At 38.3% G+C, this 13,054-nt stretch overlaps 2 protein-coding genes across 3 annotated transcripts; one reads left to right on the top strand and one right to left on the bottom strand.

The window, feature by feature from the left end:
- Positions 1-873: 873 nt before the first annotated feature.
- Positions 874-5,810, bottom strand: fuca2 (alpha-L-fucosidase 2). Its single transcript, XM_044142324.1, has 7 exons — positions 5,492-5,810; positions 4,225-4,409; positions 3,703-4,042; positions 3,421-3,631; positions 2,461-2,651; positions 1,568-1,676; positions 874-1,368 (listed from the first exon to the last, which is right to left on the bottom strand). The coding sequence occupies exons 1-7, from the start codon at positions 5,680-5,682 to the stop codon at positions 1,231-1,233; spliced, it is 1,365 nt and encodes a 454-aa protein (XP_043998259.1). The 5' UTR covers positions 5,683-5,810; the 3' UTR covers positions 874-1,230.
- Positions 5,811-5,942: 132 nt separating this feature from the next.
- LOC122845845 (putative deoxyribonuclease TATDN3) lies at positions 5,943-9,088 on the top strand. Of its 2 annotated transcripts, none has more exons than XM_044142325.1 (10): positions 5,943-6,074; positions 6,166-6,198; positions 7,179-7,252; positions 7,351-7,435; positions 7,520-7,582; positions 7,831-7,940; positions 8,340-8,395; positions 8,468-8,580; positions 8,664-8,744; positions 8,866-9,088. In XM_044142325.1, exons 1-10 carry the CDS (start codon positions 5,943-5,945, stop codon positions 9,007-9,009), a joined length of 891 nt encoding a protein of 296 aa, XP_043998260.1. In that variant the 3' UTR covers positions 9,010-9,088. The 2 variants fall into 2 exon arrangements, with proteins under 2 accessions (XP_043998260.1, XP_043998261.1); XM_044142326.1 differs by having other exon boundaries at positions 8,667-8,744; positions 8,866-9,087.
- The last annotated feature ends 3,966 nt before the right edge of the window (positions 9,089-13,054 follow it).

Genomic DNA, 13,054 nt, shown 5'->3' with positions numbered 1-13,054 from the left:
ATAATGAATTACAAAGCAACTTTTACAAGATTTGAAATTAAATATTGACATGTACTGATCTAATTATAGCATTCAAATTAATAGTTGTTACTTTTTTTGACTATTTTTTTTTTCTTTGACCTTTAGACTCATGATTTGCCAATTTCAATTCATTTAATTTCAAACATTATTAAAGACACAGTATCCTGGACTTCTGGTCCATAGGAGAGATAAAATATTAAAAAATAGAAAAGAAGAGAGAAAAAATATTGGTAACAATAAAATATTTTTCAAATCATGTTTGACTTTAAAGTTGGAGTTACAGAGACAAAGTAATATTTTGTCATTTTAAAGTCAAAATAACAGACTCATAATACAAGCGAAACAATAAGTATGACTAAATCTTAATTTTGAGATCTAAAAATCACATTGACTTTTAACAGTCAAAGTAATGAGATAATGTTATTCAATTATAAATATGCCATAACAATGACACTCAAAATTATAATTGTTATTTTACAGATGAGTTACTTATGAAATTCTGTTAAATTCGAAAGCCAATTACAAACTAAAATCTAAATTAAATGCAGAATTTTGACTTTTAAATCCAATAATAAAACATAAAATCACAATTCTTATAAAAATTCATCATGTTAACTTTGAGTCATATTTAAAGCTATTAAATGACTCGAAGTCATAATTTTGACTTTTAAACTTAAATGATCAGATTCTAAACCTGAACTTTGAGGCATATGTTTCCCATAATTACAGCAAAGAAGCTGTTGACTAACTTTGACACAATAAACAAAAAACTGCAGAGACCTTTTTCTATCAGACTCAATTAATGTATTCATTGACTCAGAAAAAGAGGGAACGACCAGAACATCACCCAGTAAAAGATAACAGAAGATTTTATTAAATAGTTCAGAAATTTCTTAAGCGCAGAAATCTGCAACAATCAGTGCTGATAAAACTCAACTTTCTGCATGAGATAGAATATATATATATATATATATATATATATATATATATATATATATATATATATATATATATATATCCAAATTTAAAAGTGCAAATCACAAAAAAATCCAGCATGGCTGATCTTCAGAGCTGATATATATATTTTTTTTTAATATACAGGACGTATAAAATAAGAACAACTAATTTTAAGGTAAGTCTTTCAAGCAGGAGAGCAGAGTCTCTTCTGGCCGGCAGCTTCACTTCCTGTTGGCGTGAAGTGGATTTCCTTCAGGAGGCTCCTGTCAGCTTCAGAGTCCAGGCCCACTGGCACGGCATCTTCCTGAAGGACAGCGGAGGCAGAAACACCTGCAGTCCGCCGGGCTGCACGGGCGTCCACTGCAGAAGGCCGTGACCCACCAGCTCCACCTTTTTAAAGGCCAGAGACGGCGTACGGAGGAAATTGATAAACCGCCGTGCACATTAACAAAAAGCGTTAATGGTTCTGTGCAGGTTCTAAATCATTTAAAAGTAACCTCAAATTTTTCAGTAACTACGTTTTTGTTAAATATATATTTCAACGCATTCTTAGTCCTACCCAGCAACAGATTTTATTTTATTTTTTTACCTGCGTCTGTTTCTGGGTAACCACGGGTTCATTCAGGATCACCGATCCATCATCCGGCCACTCCAGTAAAATGGCGAAGATCACCTTTCCCTGAGGTTTGGACGTGTACCTGCGGAAGAGGGCGCTCTGCTTTTAAAACACGTTTATCCACATTTTCTCAAATCAATTCTTTGAATTCAATCAATTAAAGTCCCAAATGAGCCACCATCCAATCACGACGAAGCTTTTGTCTCTGTCTGAGAGGCTTTCCTAGCAGAGGAGGCGCTCTGTTCACATTAGGGCTGAAACAATTAATCAGATTAATCTTGATTAATGGATCACTGGCATGATCGCCAACTCATTTAGTGATCGATTAACCGCTACACGCTCTAAAACGTGGCATTTGCTGAAAGAAGAACAACCTCAGAGCAGTAATTAAGTCAAAGCTGAACAAATATTTATTCATTTTGCTTAAGATATTTGTTCGACTACCCAAAACTCCTCAAGTGGATTAGTTTTACCTTCACCCAGTTACAATTCTGTGGGGAAAAATAAAAAACTATCGTATCATTACTCAAAAGTCACAACAGCAGAAATGTTGACGTTAGCATTCTATCCAGCTCTCTTGCTACAAATGGTACGCCAAAGGAATGCTCTGTTATTGCATAAATGTTTCTTTTCTTATTTAAAAAGGAACTTAATTATTTGCTTATTTAAATTTTCTTATGTATGTCTAATATTGCATTAAACAGGCAGCTGGTTAAACAAACAAAAAAAAACCTGTCGACGGCGTCGATTTAAAAAAATTTTTTTGATCCGATTACTTGATTCATCGTCAGAACAATCAACAGAATACCCGACAACTACAGTAAATGTTAGCTACAGCTTTAGTTCACGAGGTTCAGACGACCCACCAGACGTTTTTGGTGACGCTCTCCTTCTGAGCCCGCCACGCCGTCGTGTTGTAGATGGCCTCGCCGTTCACCTTCAGCCACTGGCCCATCTGCCTGAGGCGCTCCTCGAAGATCGGGGCGATTCTGCCGTCGTGCGTCGGGCCCACGTTCATCAGCAGGTTTCCTCCGCAGGACACGCTCTCCACCAGGGTCTGACGGCACACGCACAGGAAGCAACGAGAGGAAGAAATGTGACTAGAGGTGGGAAATGCAAAAAAAAAAAAAAAAGCAAGGGTGAAGAAATTTCGTAACTCAAACCAGTTGGAGGGAATCTTTTATTCTAATTATTACACTTTTCACGCAGTAAAATTTAAAACACTTTTCCAGCATTTTCAAGGTGGGTTTTTTAAACTTTTACAAAAAAAGTTTCTTTTGTTTTGTTATTTTCTCCACTCCTTTGCTGCCCTGAATGTCCTTCTAAACCACCAACACATCCAGCAACCTGGGCGAGTTTCCAAGGTGCAGACAAAAAAACACCAACTACCCATCCAGCCAAGAGAGAGAAAAAGGATAAAAACCTGTCCGACCCAAAGTAAGGCGCTCTTTCCAGTTTTATAAGTGACCGCAAAGAAAACCGAGACGAAAACCTTCCAATTCTCTTCTGCTGTTTTCTGCTTCTCTCTGAGATTAAAACATATACCAGTTGTATGCAGGTATTATGAGTGTTGATCTTACATAAACATCAATTCAGGTGTTTTCTAAATGAACTGATCAGGTTCCTCCTTTATGTTGCGATACTTGTTGTTTTATAACTTCAATATAGCCTAACATAGACGATGCTACCAGCTCACTGAAACACAAACACTGAATTTAGGATGTATAAGTGAAAGATTGCAGCAACAGAAGTTCATTGTTTGGTGAAGATAAACTTTCTTTATCTGGTCTGCTCGCCCCAGATAAAGAAAGTTTTGGGTTTCTCACCGCCACGAGCTTCTCGATGGCGATGTAGTCGCTGAGCGGAGCGTTGCGTCTGTAGCCCCAGGACTTGGAGTCGATGGTCATGCAGTTTTCCCATTTGTGCTTAAGCAGATGTCCTGGCTGGTAGCGGTCACTACAGGTGTAATACCCACCGTGCTTGCAGATGGTACCGGAGCCCCAGCGATCGTTCGTCACAACAGTTTCTTTCACCGGACTGTCAAACAAACACATTGCATTACGTCCATTGAGGAACACGGCTGAAGGTTTCCTCGTTTGCAAGCCTACCTGTCATTGTAGAGCCAGGCCAGGAAGCCCGTACTGTTCCAGTATTTGTCGGGAGCATTTCCATCGCCGTCAGACCACAGAATCTCTGGTTTGTACTTCAAAACAAGCTCGTAAAGCTCGGGGAGAGTTTTAGTGGTAGGGAAGTAGTTGGTAGTGAAGAGGTTGGCGGCGTCTTGGTTAAAGAGCGGGTTGAACCACTCGAACAGAGAATGGTACAGCCCCAAACGAAGGCCACCCTGGCCACGCACGGCACTCGCCACTTCGTCCACCAGGTCTCGCTTTGGTCCCACATCCACGGCGTTCCAGTTCCAGGAGTTTTTGGAGCCCCAAAGCGTGAATCCTAAAAAAAAATAAGAATAAATAAATAAAAAATCACCAGCAAAAAACAGCACAGCTCGTGACATCAACACAATCGGCAAAGGTCAGGAAGTTCATTTTCTCAAACTCTACAACATACAAGTTTGAAATTCCTTGAACAGAAAAGCAACTTTGACATCCTACTGGTAGTTTTCGCTTGTTTACCTTCATGGTGTTTCGTGGTCAACACAACGTACTTTGCCCCCGATGCAGCAAAGATGTCCGTCCACTCTTTGGCGTCGAAGAACTCAGCTGTGAACTGTGGTGCAAAGTCTTGGTACTTGAAGTCCGGAGGATAGTTTTTCTTCATGAAATCGACATACTCTGGGGTTTTTTGCTGCCAGTAATACCTGGAAAACAAACACACATCTGACATATCAGAGGAGGTCATACAGACTAACACAAATCATACAGATATGATTTGTGTTAGTCTGTCAGCTCCATGTCAAGTCTTGGCCAAAAATGTTGGATTTGGAATCATGTTATCTGGAGATAGTTTAAGCAAATTCCCATTATATCAAAACCAAAGAAATTGTTAAGGATAACAAGATGATGTGTGTAGCTTACAAAAGAAAAAAGCTGCAGTCTTTTAAATGCTTGTGGGATATTTCATGTCGCTAAATTTACATTGAAACCTCAGAAAAACTGTGACCAAAAAAAAACAACAACAAAGCATTAAAAGCTGCTGAATATTGCATATTGTCATGAAACGTTCACAAACAAAGGTGGTGTATTTTCTATTTTTAGTAAAATGTTTTCAACTGACTTATAACAATCCTCTTTGTTCCATAGCAATGTTTCTCAGTGTACAATGTCATATTTTGACATTTGGCTTGCTATTTTTCAAATGAAACCTCATATTTCAATCTTGAAATAGCAAAAGAAACTATTTAAAAATTTTGGATGTAATCTGGACCTTTCTGGGTCTTGCATATGTGCTTACATATCAAATCTCCTGGTTGAAACTAATAACTTATGGGCTAACGGTTTAGCAATAAGCCCCTGCTCACTTTAAAAAGAAGCAAAAATAAATGATTTTCTGGGTGTGCTTCTCTATGTTCACCTCAGAAATTGCTGAAACTCCAAATCACATTATGAAATATACTTTACAAGTATTATAATAAATTTCCAAGGTGAAAGGCGCAGCTGGTACTGCAATCACAAATAAAGCGACAAAGAACGATCAAGTAAAGACATGTTTCCTGCTTTGCTGTGATGAAGTTTTAGACAATTAAAGTACTCTAGAAGATAACCATTTTCACTGATTTATAATTTCAGGCGTTATCTCCAATGGGCCAGTGCACCACACCCTGAGGGTCTCCTCTACGCCCATGCAGACACGCCTACTCATGCTCAGCCTAAGTACCAACATCAACAGAACTCCCTGGCTATCTAAAGTTAAAACTGTGCTTGAACAAGAGGAAGAGCTCACCAGAACCACTCGCTGCCGAAGCTCGGCACAGAAAACACCCCCCAGTGTATGAAGATGCCGAACTTAACCTGGTCGAACCACTCTGGCAGCGGTCTGGAGTCGATGGACTCCCAGGTCGGTTCGTATTTGGCCCCGGAGAAGTCAATCGACATGGTCCAAACCAGGAGACAAACCACTGTTAAAGCTCCCATTTTAAAGCGAGGTCTGGCCAAAAGGTCCGGTCGGGTAGATTGGATGGCAATATAAAGTTGGGAAACCACGGGAACTATCACATGATGCCCTAAGTATTTAGAAACTAAGGTCAAAATAAAAACGCTTCTTCCTTAAAACTAATGGGATGCGTTTGATTTTAAAAGGGGAACTTGCCGCTACGATGCAACTAACGAGCACGAGAGAACACCGCCCTCCCGGGATAGGCAGGGTTAGATTTTGAGCGGTCAAGGTTGCACGCATGCGCAGACTGCATTTCATGCAGGAAGTAGGGAATGTTTTGGTTTTGAGAGCTGCACAGACGAAAAAAAAATCCCTTATGCATGGGTTCATTGACTGCCACTGTCATATCTCTGCTGGGGATTTTGACAAGGTACAAACCAAATTAAATTCTTGGTTTTAAAACCTTTGAGACAATTAATAAAGTTTTAAGTTAAAACCTTTAACTGTTTTCTTCTCGACAGGACGTGGAAGAGGTGATCGAGAATTCAAAGAAGGTGAGTTTTCAGAGTTAAAATCCTTAAACTTTATCTACGTTTTCTAATGCGTCAAATAAAAACGAGCATTTTAAGGAGGATTTCATATGATGAATAAAGTCAAAGTGTTTCTCTAAATGTACAGTATGCGTCTTTTTAACAAAGGCTGCAAATATCAGCTGGATTCTTATTTATGAAATGAGAAAAACTGTTGAAATTACGACAAACGCTTGAGTTTATTAGGAGCAATGATGATCATAAAGTCTAGCAGCTCCTGGGACGAAGACTTTTAGCTAAAGCTAACTGCAGAAACAACATTGTAGAAGATACCTGTATTTTACACAGTCAGACTCTTTTTACCCAGTATGTGACTAGATTTTATTTTACCAGAGTAGAGGGAACTAACATATAAACACTCCAATAGATTGTTAGTTGCAGAAATGGTTGAGAGCAATGTATTCTTTTTCTTTTACTTCAAGACTTTGTCTGTTACATAAAATCTATATAAATAGTGTGGTTGCATTTGTGCCTGTCACGACAGCAGATTTTTGCTGGATGATAAATTGTTCTACAAGGTATTATGATAATCGATAATATTGTTCAGAGACCGTTTTCAAGTAATATAATGGTAACGCCTTAATAATGCAAGAACACATTCTCAAAGGTTTGATGAACATTTAACACTGGAACTGGAAGGCATTTTAAATATACAAAATAAATAAAACAAACTAGAAGGTCTCTGTATACAAAATTGTCCTTATAAGAAGGGGCTAGTTGAGACCAATGAAGACTGGAAACGTTTGGTCATTCAGAGAGAGAGAAAAGAGAAAACAGTAAGTCATGTAAATGGAAACTGTGGAATTAATTTTAATTCATTGTCCGATTATTGCTTATCGGTTGCTTATTATGACAGGCTGAGTTGTATTGTGACAAAATATGAAAAGACGGAAAAGGGGTACGAAAAGCAAACTACTGTGAATTAATGTAGTTTTATTACCCAGGCTGGCTTGCTGGCACTTTTGGCTGTGGCTGAGCATGCTGGGGAATTTACCAAAATCATTGAGCTGTCTCAGAGGTAAAAAAATAAATAAATAAAAAATCATCTGAATACAGTGAAAACATTTTTTTTATCTTTACTATGTTGCTAATTGTAGTCCACCTCCCCCGCTTTAGATTTCCAGGTTTTATTTTCCCCTGTTTGGGAGTCCATCCTGTTCAGGAAGTTTCCCCAGAGCAACAGAGGAGTGCTTCTCTTCAGGTTACAAAGCTACATGTCAACATCTGAATTTAAACACGCATTAGTAGCTCTGCTGTTCTCTATTAAAGAGCGTTTGGATTACAGGACCTTGATGCAGCTCTACCCGTCATAGAGAAATACAAAGACCGGCTTGTCGGAGTTGGAGAGGTAAAGATTCTCATGAGTATTCAGTCATTGTTGTGTTCGGAGACCTGAAGTCAGTTCCAGTTGATAGACGGACAAAAATGTCTCTTTGGATTGTAAAGGTCGCAAATCCCTGGATTAAACCTAACAGACAAAAGCATCTCCAGATCATTCACAGACACTGCAAATAGCAAAGCTCTCAAATATCACTGTGCTGTGTTGGTGAGGCGTCTCTGACGAAACTGGATTTTCCATTATTTGTTTCTTCGTAGGTTGGCTTGGATTTTACTCCCAGGTTCGTCAGCGGCGAGTCTGATAAGGAGAGTCAAAAGCTGGTTCTCATACGTCAAGCACAGGTTGCCAAGGAGCTGGATCTCCCACTGTGAGTTTTCCCCCATGTGGAGACGGTTTGCGTTCTAAAATTGTCCTTCATATATCAAGTCGGATTTAAAAAAAAAAATTAATAAAACTGGCAAAGTCTGCAGAAATTTCACATAAGGCATTTTTTTATACAATATTAGAAGTACATCGAAAGATGCAAATAAACAAATATTTTAATTCTTTTTTTAAAAGTAAGAAAATAAACATTTTTATTGCAAATAAAAAGCAATAACATGATTTCTTTAGTATTTAAAAAATGACTTCTAACATCAATATTAACGATTAGTCGATTACTAAATTAGTTGACGATTATTTCAATAACTGATTCATCGTCATCAATTATTTCAGCACTAATTTTAATAAAGGATGGTTTTTTTTTTGTTTTGTTTTGTTTTTTTAGAAATGTTCATTCGAGGTCTGCAGGACGACCCACCATCCACCTCCTGAAGGAGCAAGGTGAGCAGACAACCCTGGAGTGTGTGTTACTGGTTTGATGAGGCAGCTGCAGTTCCTCTACTTTGCCACTAGGTGTCGGTAAAGCCCTTCTTCACGCTTTTGATGGGAAGCCTTCTGTTGCAATGGAGGGAGTGAAGGCTGGATATTTCTTCTCTATCCCCCCATCCATAATACGGAGCGAGCAGGTACAGATGATGAGCTCATATTTTACACGGTCTTTAGCAGAAATTATGTTTACACTGGAGTGTTTGCTGCATTTCCCACCAAGAAGCAGAAACTTGTAAAGCAGCTGCCTCTGGAGAACATCTGTTTGGAAACCGATTCGCCTGCTCTCGGCCCAGAGAAGCAGGTAAAGTGACCCACACGCCTCTGTGCTACAGTCAACTCCAAATCCTCAAAGTGTTTTTTTTTTCCTGAAAGCTGATGCTTAGCTTAGCATAATGTGTGTTTATAACGCTGCGTGTTAACAGGTAAGAAATGAGCCCCGAAACATCTGCGTCTCTGCCGAGTACATCAGTAAGGTCAAAGGCGTGTCGCTGGAGACGGTGATGGAGGTGACGACCCAGAATGCCCTGCGGCTCTTCCCCAAGCTCAAGTCTGCCATTAAACCCTGACGGTCACGTCAGCAAGCCAGAATATTTTCTCGTAAGAATGTGTACATCACCATGTGATTAAAAACTTTTAAAATCACAACTGTTGAGGGATTTAATTTTTTCGTACTTTGGAAAAACAATCTACTGAATTGTCTTACTAATTTAAAATATAAAAATTTTCTGTTAGTAGTTCTTCAGACTTATTTTTCTCGCAGATTTATTGCAGCGATGGAGTGACATTTTATTTACAGAACTGGTGGGGGATACTTCCAAAGTATTCTGTATTTTATAGCCCGTATTAATGTTACTTGTTTTACCAAATTTGTTTCTTTTTGTGTAGTTGACCAATCGTCAACAATTTGAAGACGATGACAGCCAGATTTAGGCCTTTGCTTCACACCTTTTTTGTTTTTTGGTGTTTTCTGAAGGCCACGTAGCTTTTTTAGAAAGAACAAATCATCTCAGAAATTCCTACTTTATGTGAACACACCCCTAAAAAAACATCGCTAGCGGTCTCAGGCTGTCTCTATTTCACCAGATTGTCTAGTATTCAGATGGACTTCTTTGCTTTCCTGGTGATATAACTATGACAGGATAAAGAGTCTAATTTCCTATCACCACTTTTTATAATGGGAAAGACATGAAAACTTGACACTCAGGTGAGTCAAATGTTTAATGATTTTCACGAGTGTAAAAATGGCTACAACAAATAAAGCTTCACCAGTTTCTACCTTTAGAGCTACAGCTGGGCTTTAAAACAACGGAAACTGACAAACTGGGCAAAGATGCCAAAGTAAAAATAAACAGAGCTCACTGTCAGGAAAAGTTTTCTACGTAATTTAAAGAAAATTACATCAGTATCAAAGTTATGCAACATTTAAGATTGGTTCCATTGTCACTAGTTATTGTTTGAATTTAAACGTCTTTAATAGAAAAGGGGAAGCAAGCATTCAGTGTTTTGGCTCCTGCAGCCTGGAATCAGCTCCAGTCTGAACTCAAGATCTAAAAATTGATTTCATTGGATTTATTTCGAGTGGTTCTTAAAAACAGGCAACGAGATTCTATTAATTGAAATTATTTTCTATTGTTTTACACTTGTGCATATGTGTTAATTAGTTTGGTTTTTTAAGCAGGTTGCTGTGTATTGCAGATTTCCGCCCAGGTCCCTCTTGAAAATGAGATCTATATCTCAACAGGGTTTACCTGGTTAGATAAAGAAAATAAAAAAAATTAAAAATTAGCTGTGACTGGAGAGAAAAATGTCGGTCCAGTTTTGAAAATAAAACGTCTTGCTTGGTGTAGGATTTCACTTGCGCAGCACTTTTTGGGCCTCCTTTGTGTATTTTGCTCAAAAACATAACTGAAGGTGGACAGGTTTAACCCAACACAGATTAATACCTCTAAAGCACGCTGCTAAAACTCAACCAGAATGTGGTTTGGCGAGGTGCAGCTGGAATAGGAAGGATCCCTTCTGAACAAACCAGGTCGCTGACTGCAACATTCAAAAATAATTTTGTATGAATCTCTTATGGGAGACTTGACCTGAAGGTCTTACATACCATGTGTAACAGATCTCTAATAAACTGTCACAACATAAGGATTAAAGCTCAATCTATCAGTCAGCCATTGTGTAAGGAGTAAAAATATTCAAGAATTGACAAAGGATGGATGAATTAATGTCCTACCATCAAGCTCAAAGTAATTAAAAACTAACAAATTGAACATTCGGCTGTTCTTCTTAAATGTAACTTTTAAGCTGCAAACTTTTGGGGGAGCTGGGCTAAAGACATATGAAATTAGCGTATTGATCTGCTGACAATCCCAGTAATTGCTGCTGCGTTTGTGTTTACGTTTAGGGCGCCTGATGAGATTAAGTCGATGCTGACGCGCAATCCGACGAGGCAACTTCTTGACCCTATCTGTTGTATATTGGCCCACTGCAATAGACCTTATTCAAACCCACTTTATCCAGCTGATCCAGAAATCTGTCAAACTGACCAAAAATCTGGGTTATATAACTAACTCAAAAGTTAGTTAGGCAGGACATGTGAAAAAGTTGTACATGGTCCATAATGCCGATCTTCATATAAACCACTCAGACAATTGACTTTGATTGGACCTGTAAAGGTCAAACAACCGACTCACTTTGAATTTCCAGTTGTCTTAAAGGTGCTGAGCAAACAACGTGTCATTCTGTAAACCTGAAGACCTTAACTAATTGAAACAGGCTGTAAACAGGACCGCTAGTGATCGAATCAATTTAATTCTGATAAACAACTGATGTCCACTTGATGTTTGATGCCCTGTTCCTGTGAGAAGCTTTATTTGTTCTATGTTCCTGCAAGACAACAGCCTGTTGGAACAAAAGAGTGGTTTTCTACTTTTAACTCGTTTATTTACTCAACCGTTACTTAATCAGGAAGTCACTATTGACAGTCAGATTCTTGGTCAAGACAGAGTGGATAAAGCATTCTTCTGGGATTTCTTTACCAAGACTTCGACATCAAACCTGCTAAAGAGTTGAGGACTATGCTCAAGAGTTTGGCAAACCAATCAGTTTGAATAAACTCCAAAAATTCAAACATACAAACAGAATGAGTCCAAAAGCTTGCCGATAGCTAAAAAAACTGTCATAGTACAACTTGCTAGCACATATTCTCGACAGACGGTGCTGTCCAAGAAATAATTTCCTAATCTGAAGAGCACAAACTAGTTTACTTTTAAGATAAATTAATTTTAGACACAGTTTTGCTCCTATAAGGTATCTGATCGGGAGCTGATCAGCTATTTGTGTATTTACTTGTTTAGATGAGAACACTGCATGGATTTCAGCCAATTTTGTAAACAATAAAAACACATAAAAGTGATTTTTGAAAAAGAACCAGGAGTGAACAGATTTTATAAACAACAACAAAAATAAGTCATTTCTGGTGTGTATGCTGCATTAAGATGATTTTATAGTTTCAGTAATATTTCTGGCATAACTGATGCATCACCAACCACAAGCCCAAACTTACCACTTAGCCCCACCATTAATACATATTTATTACAGTCTATACATGGACATCATTCCAGTCAATACAAGAGGTAAGAAGTCAGAATGAGAGGAGTTTAAAAAGTTTGATTTCATAATCCATACACTGAACTTGATCATCAAGTAACTCTTTAAGGTGGTGCATGCAGAACATTTTAGACATTTTGCAAGAGGGAAATAAGCATGTAAACCAATTAGATGGAAAAATGTGAACCTCACAAACAGATTTTGATCAGTTTTATTGTTAATGTTTGCTTTCACAGTATATCCATTATGGCTTGGGAGTTATCTGAATCAAACTCTGGATTCAAATGTGCGAAGTCTTGAGATTTTTTTTTTTTTTTCCCACCCGGGGGTCTTTTTTTGTGGGCTCTAGTGTCCCTTATATGACAGTAGGCTGACAGGAAAGGGGGGAAGACATGCGGCAAATGTCGCCAGGTCCGGGAATCGAACCCGCGACGGCCGCGTCGAGGACTGAAGGCCTCCATATGTGGGTGGCGCTATCCCCTACGCCACCACAGCACGCCCAGAGTCTTGAGATTTTAATGCAACTCGGTCAGAAAGTATGTAGCGTGCTGATGTAAAATAATGTGCAAACTTAACCACTAACCCTTTGTATTGTAATGTGTTGTGTCGATGTGCTGCACCTAATGTGTTATGCTGACCTTCAGCAATTCTAGATGAAGACTCATGCTTTAAACTTTTTAGCTTTTCTTTGCCAGTAGTTAAGGTGACGTTCAAATGAATCTATTCATGTTTATGCAGCTGGAAACATTTTTGTTTGATTCTTTGTGCGGTGCAGCACAGCTCGGTTCAACTCAAACTACCACTATGTAATATAATATTTATGAATCCTTATTTCCTAATAAAATAGTCAAAGAAATAACTGTCAAACTTTGATCGCTGGGGTTAAATAAAAACGAAGTATAAACTTTTTTTTATTAAAATATGTCAGGAACTAAACTGCAGTAAAAAAACAACAACAACTACTATCACAATTACGTACCCACGCTAAACATACACACATTTTTT

This window comes from Gambusia affinis, linkage group LG16 (genome assembly GCF_019740435.1).
Source record: "Gambusia affinis linkage group LG16, SWU_Gaff_1.0, whole genome shotgun sequence".
NCBI classification, from domain to species: Eukaryota; Metazoa; Chordata; class Actinopteri; order Cyprinodontiformes; family Poeciliidae; genus Gambusia; species Gambusia affinis.
The sequence above is the reverse complement of the archived record's forward strand: the minus strand, read 5'-3'. Positions and strand labels throughout refer to the sequence as shown.

Bases quoted from the DNA above. Each gene is read 5' to 3' on its own strand.
- LOC122845845 (XM_044142325.1), top strand. From the start codon at position 5,943: ATGCGCAGACTGCATTTCATGCAGGAAGTAGGGAATGTTTTGGTTTTG. The intron at 8,396-8,467 runs GTGAGCAGACAA...CTTTGCCACTAG, and splicing joins CCACCTCCTGAAGGAGCAAG to GTGTCGGTAAAGCCCTTCTT. The intron at 8,581-8,663 runs GTACAGATGATG...TTTCCCACCAAG, and splicing joins CCATAATACGGAGCGAGCAG to AAGCAGAAACTTGTAAAGCA.
- fuca2 (XM_044142324.1), bottom strand. From the start codon at position 5,682: ATGGGAGCTTTAACAGTGGTTTGTCTCCTGGTTTGGACCATGTCGATT. The intron at 3,632-3,702 runs GTAGGCTTGCAA...TTTGTTTGACAG, and splicing joins GCCTGGCTCTACAATGACAG to TCCGGTGAAAGAAACTGTTG. The intron at 1,369-1,567 runs GTAAAAAAATAA...GCCTTTAAAAAG, and splicing joins TTACCCAGAAACAGACGCAG to GTGGAGCTGGTGGGTCACGG.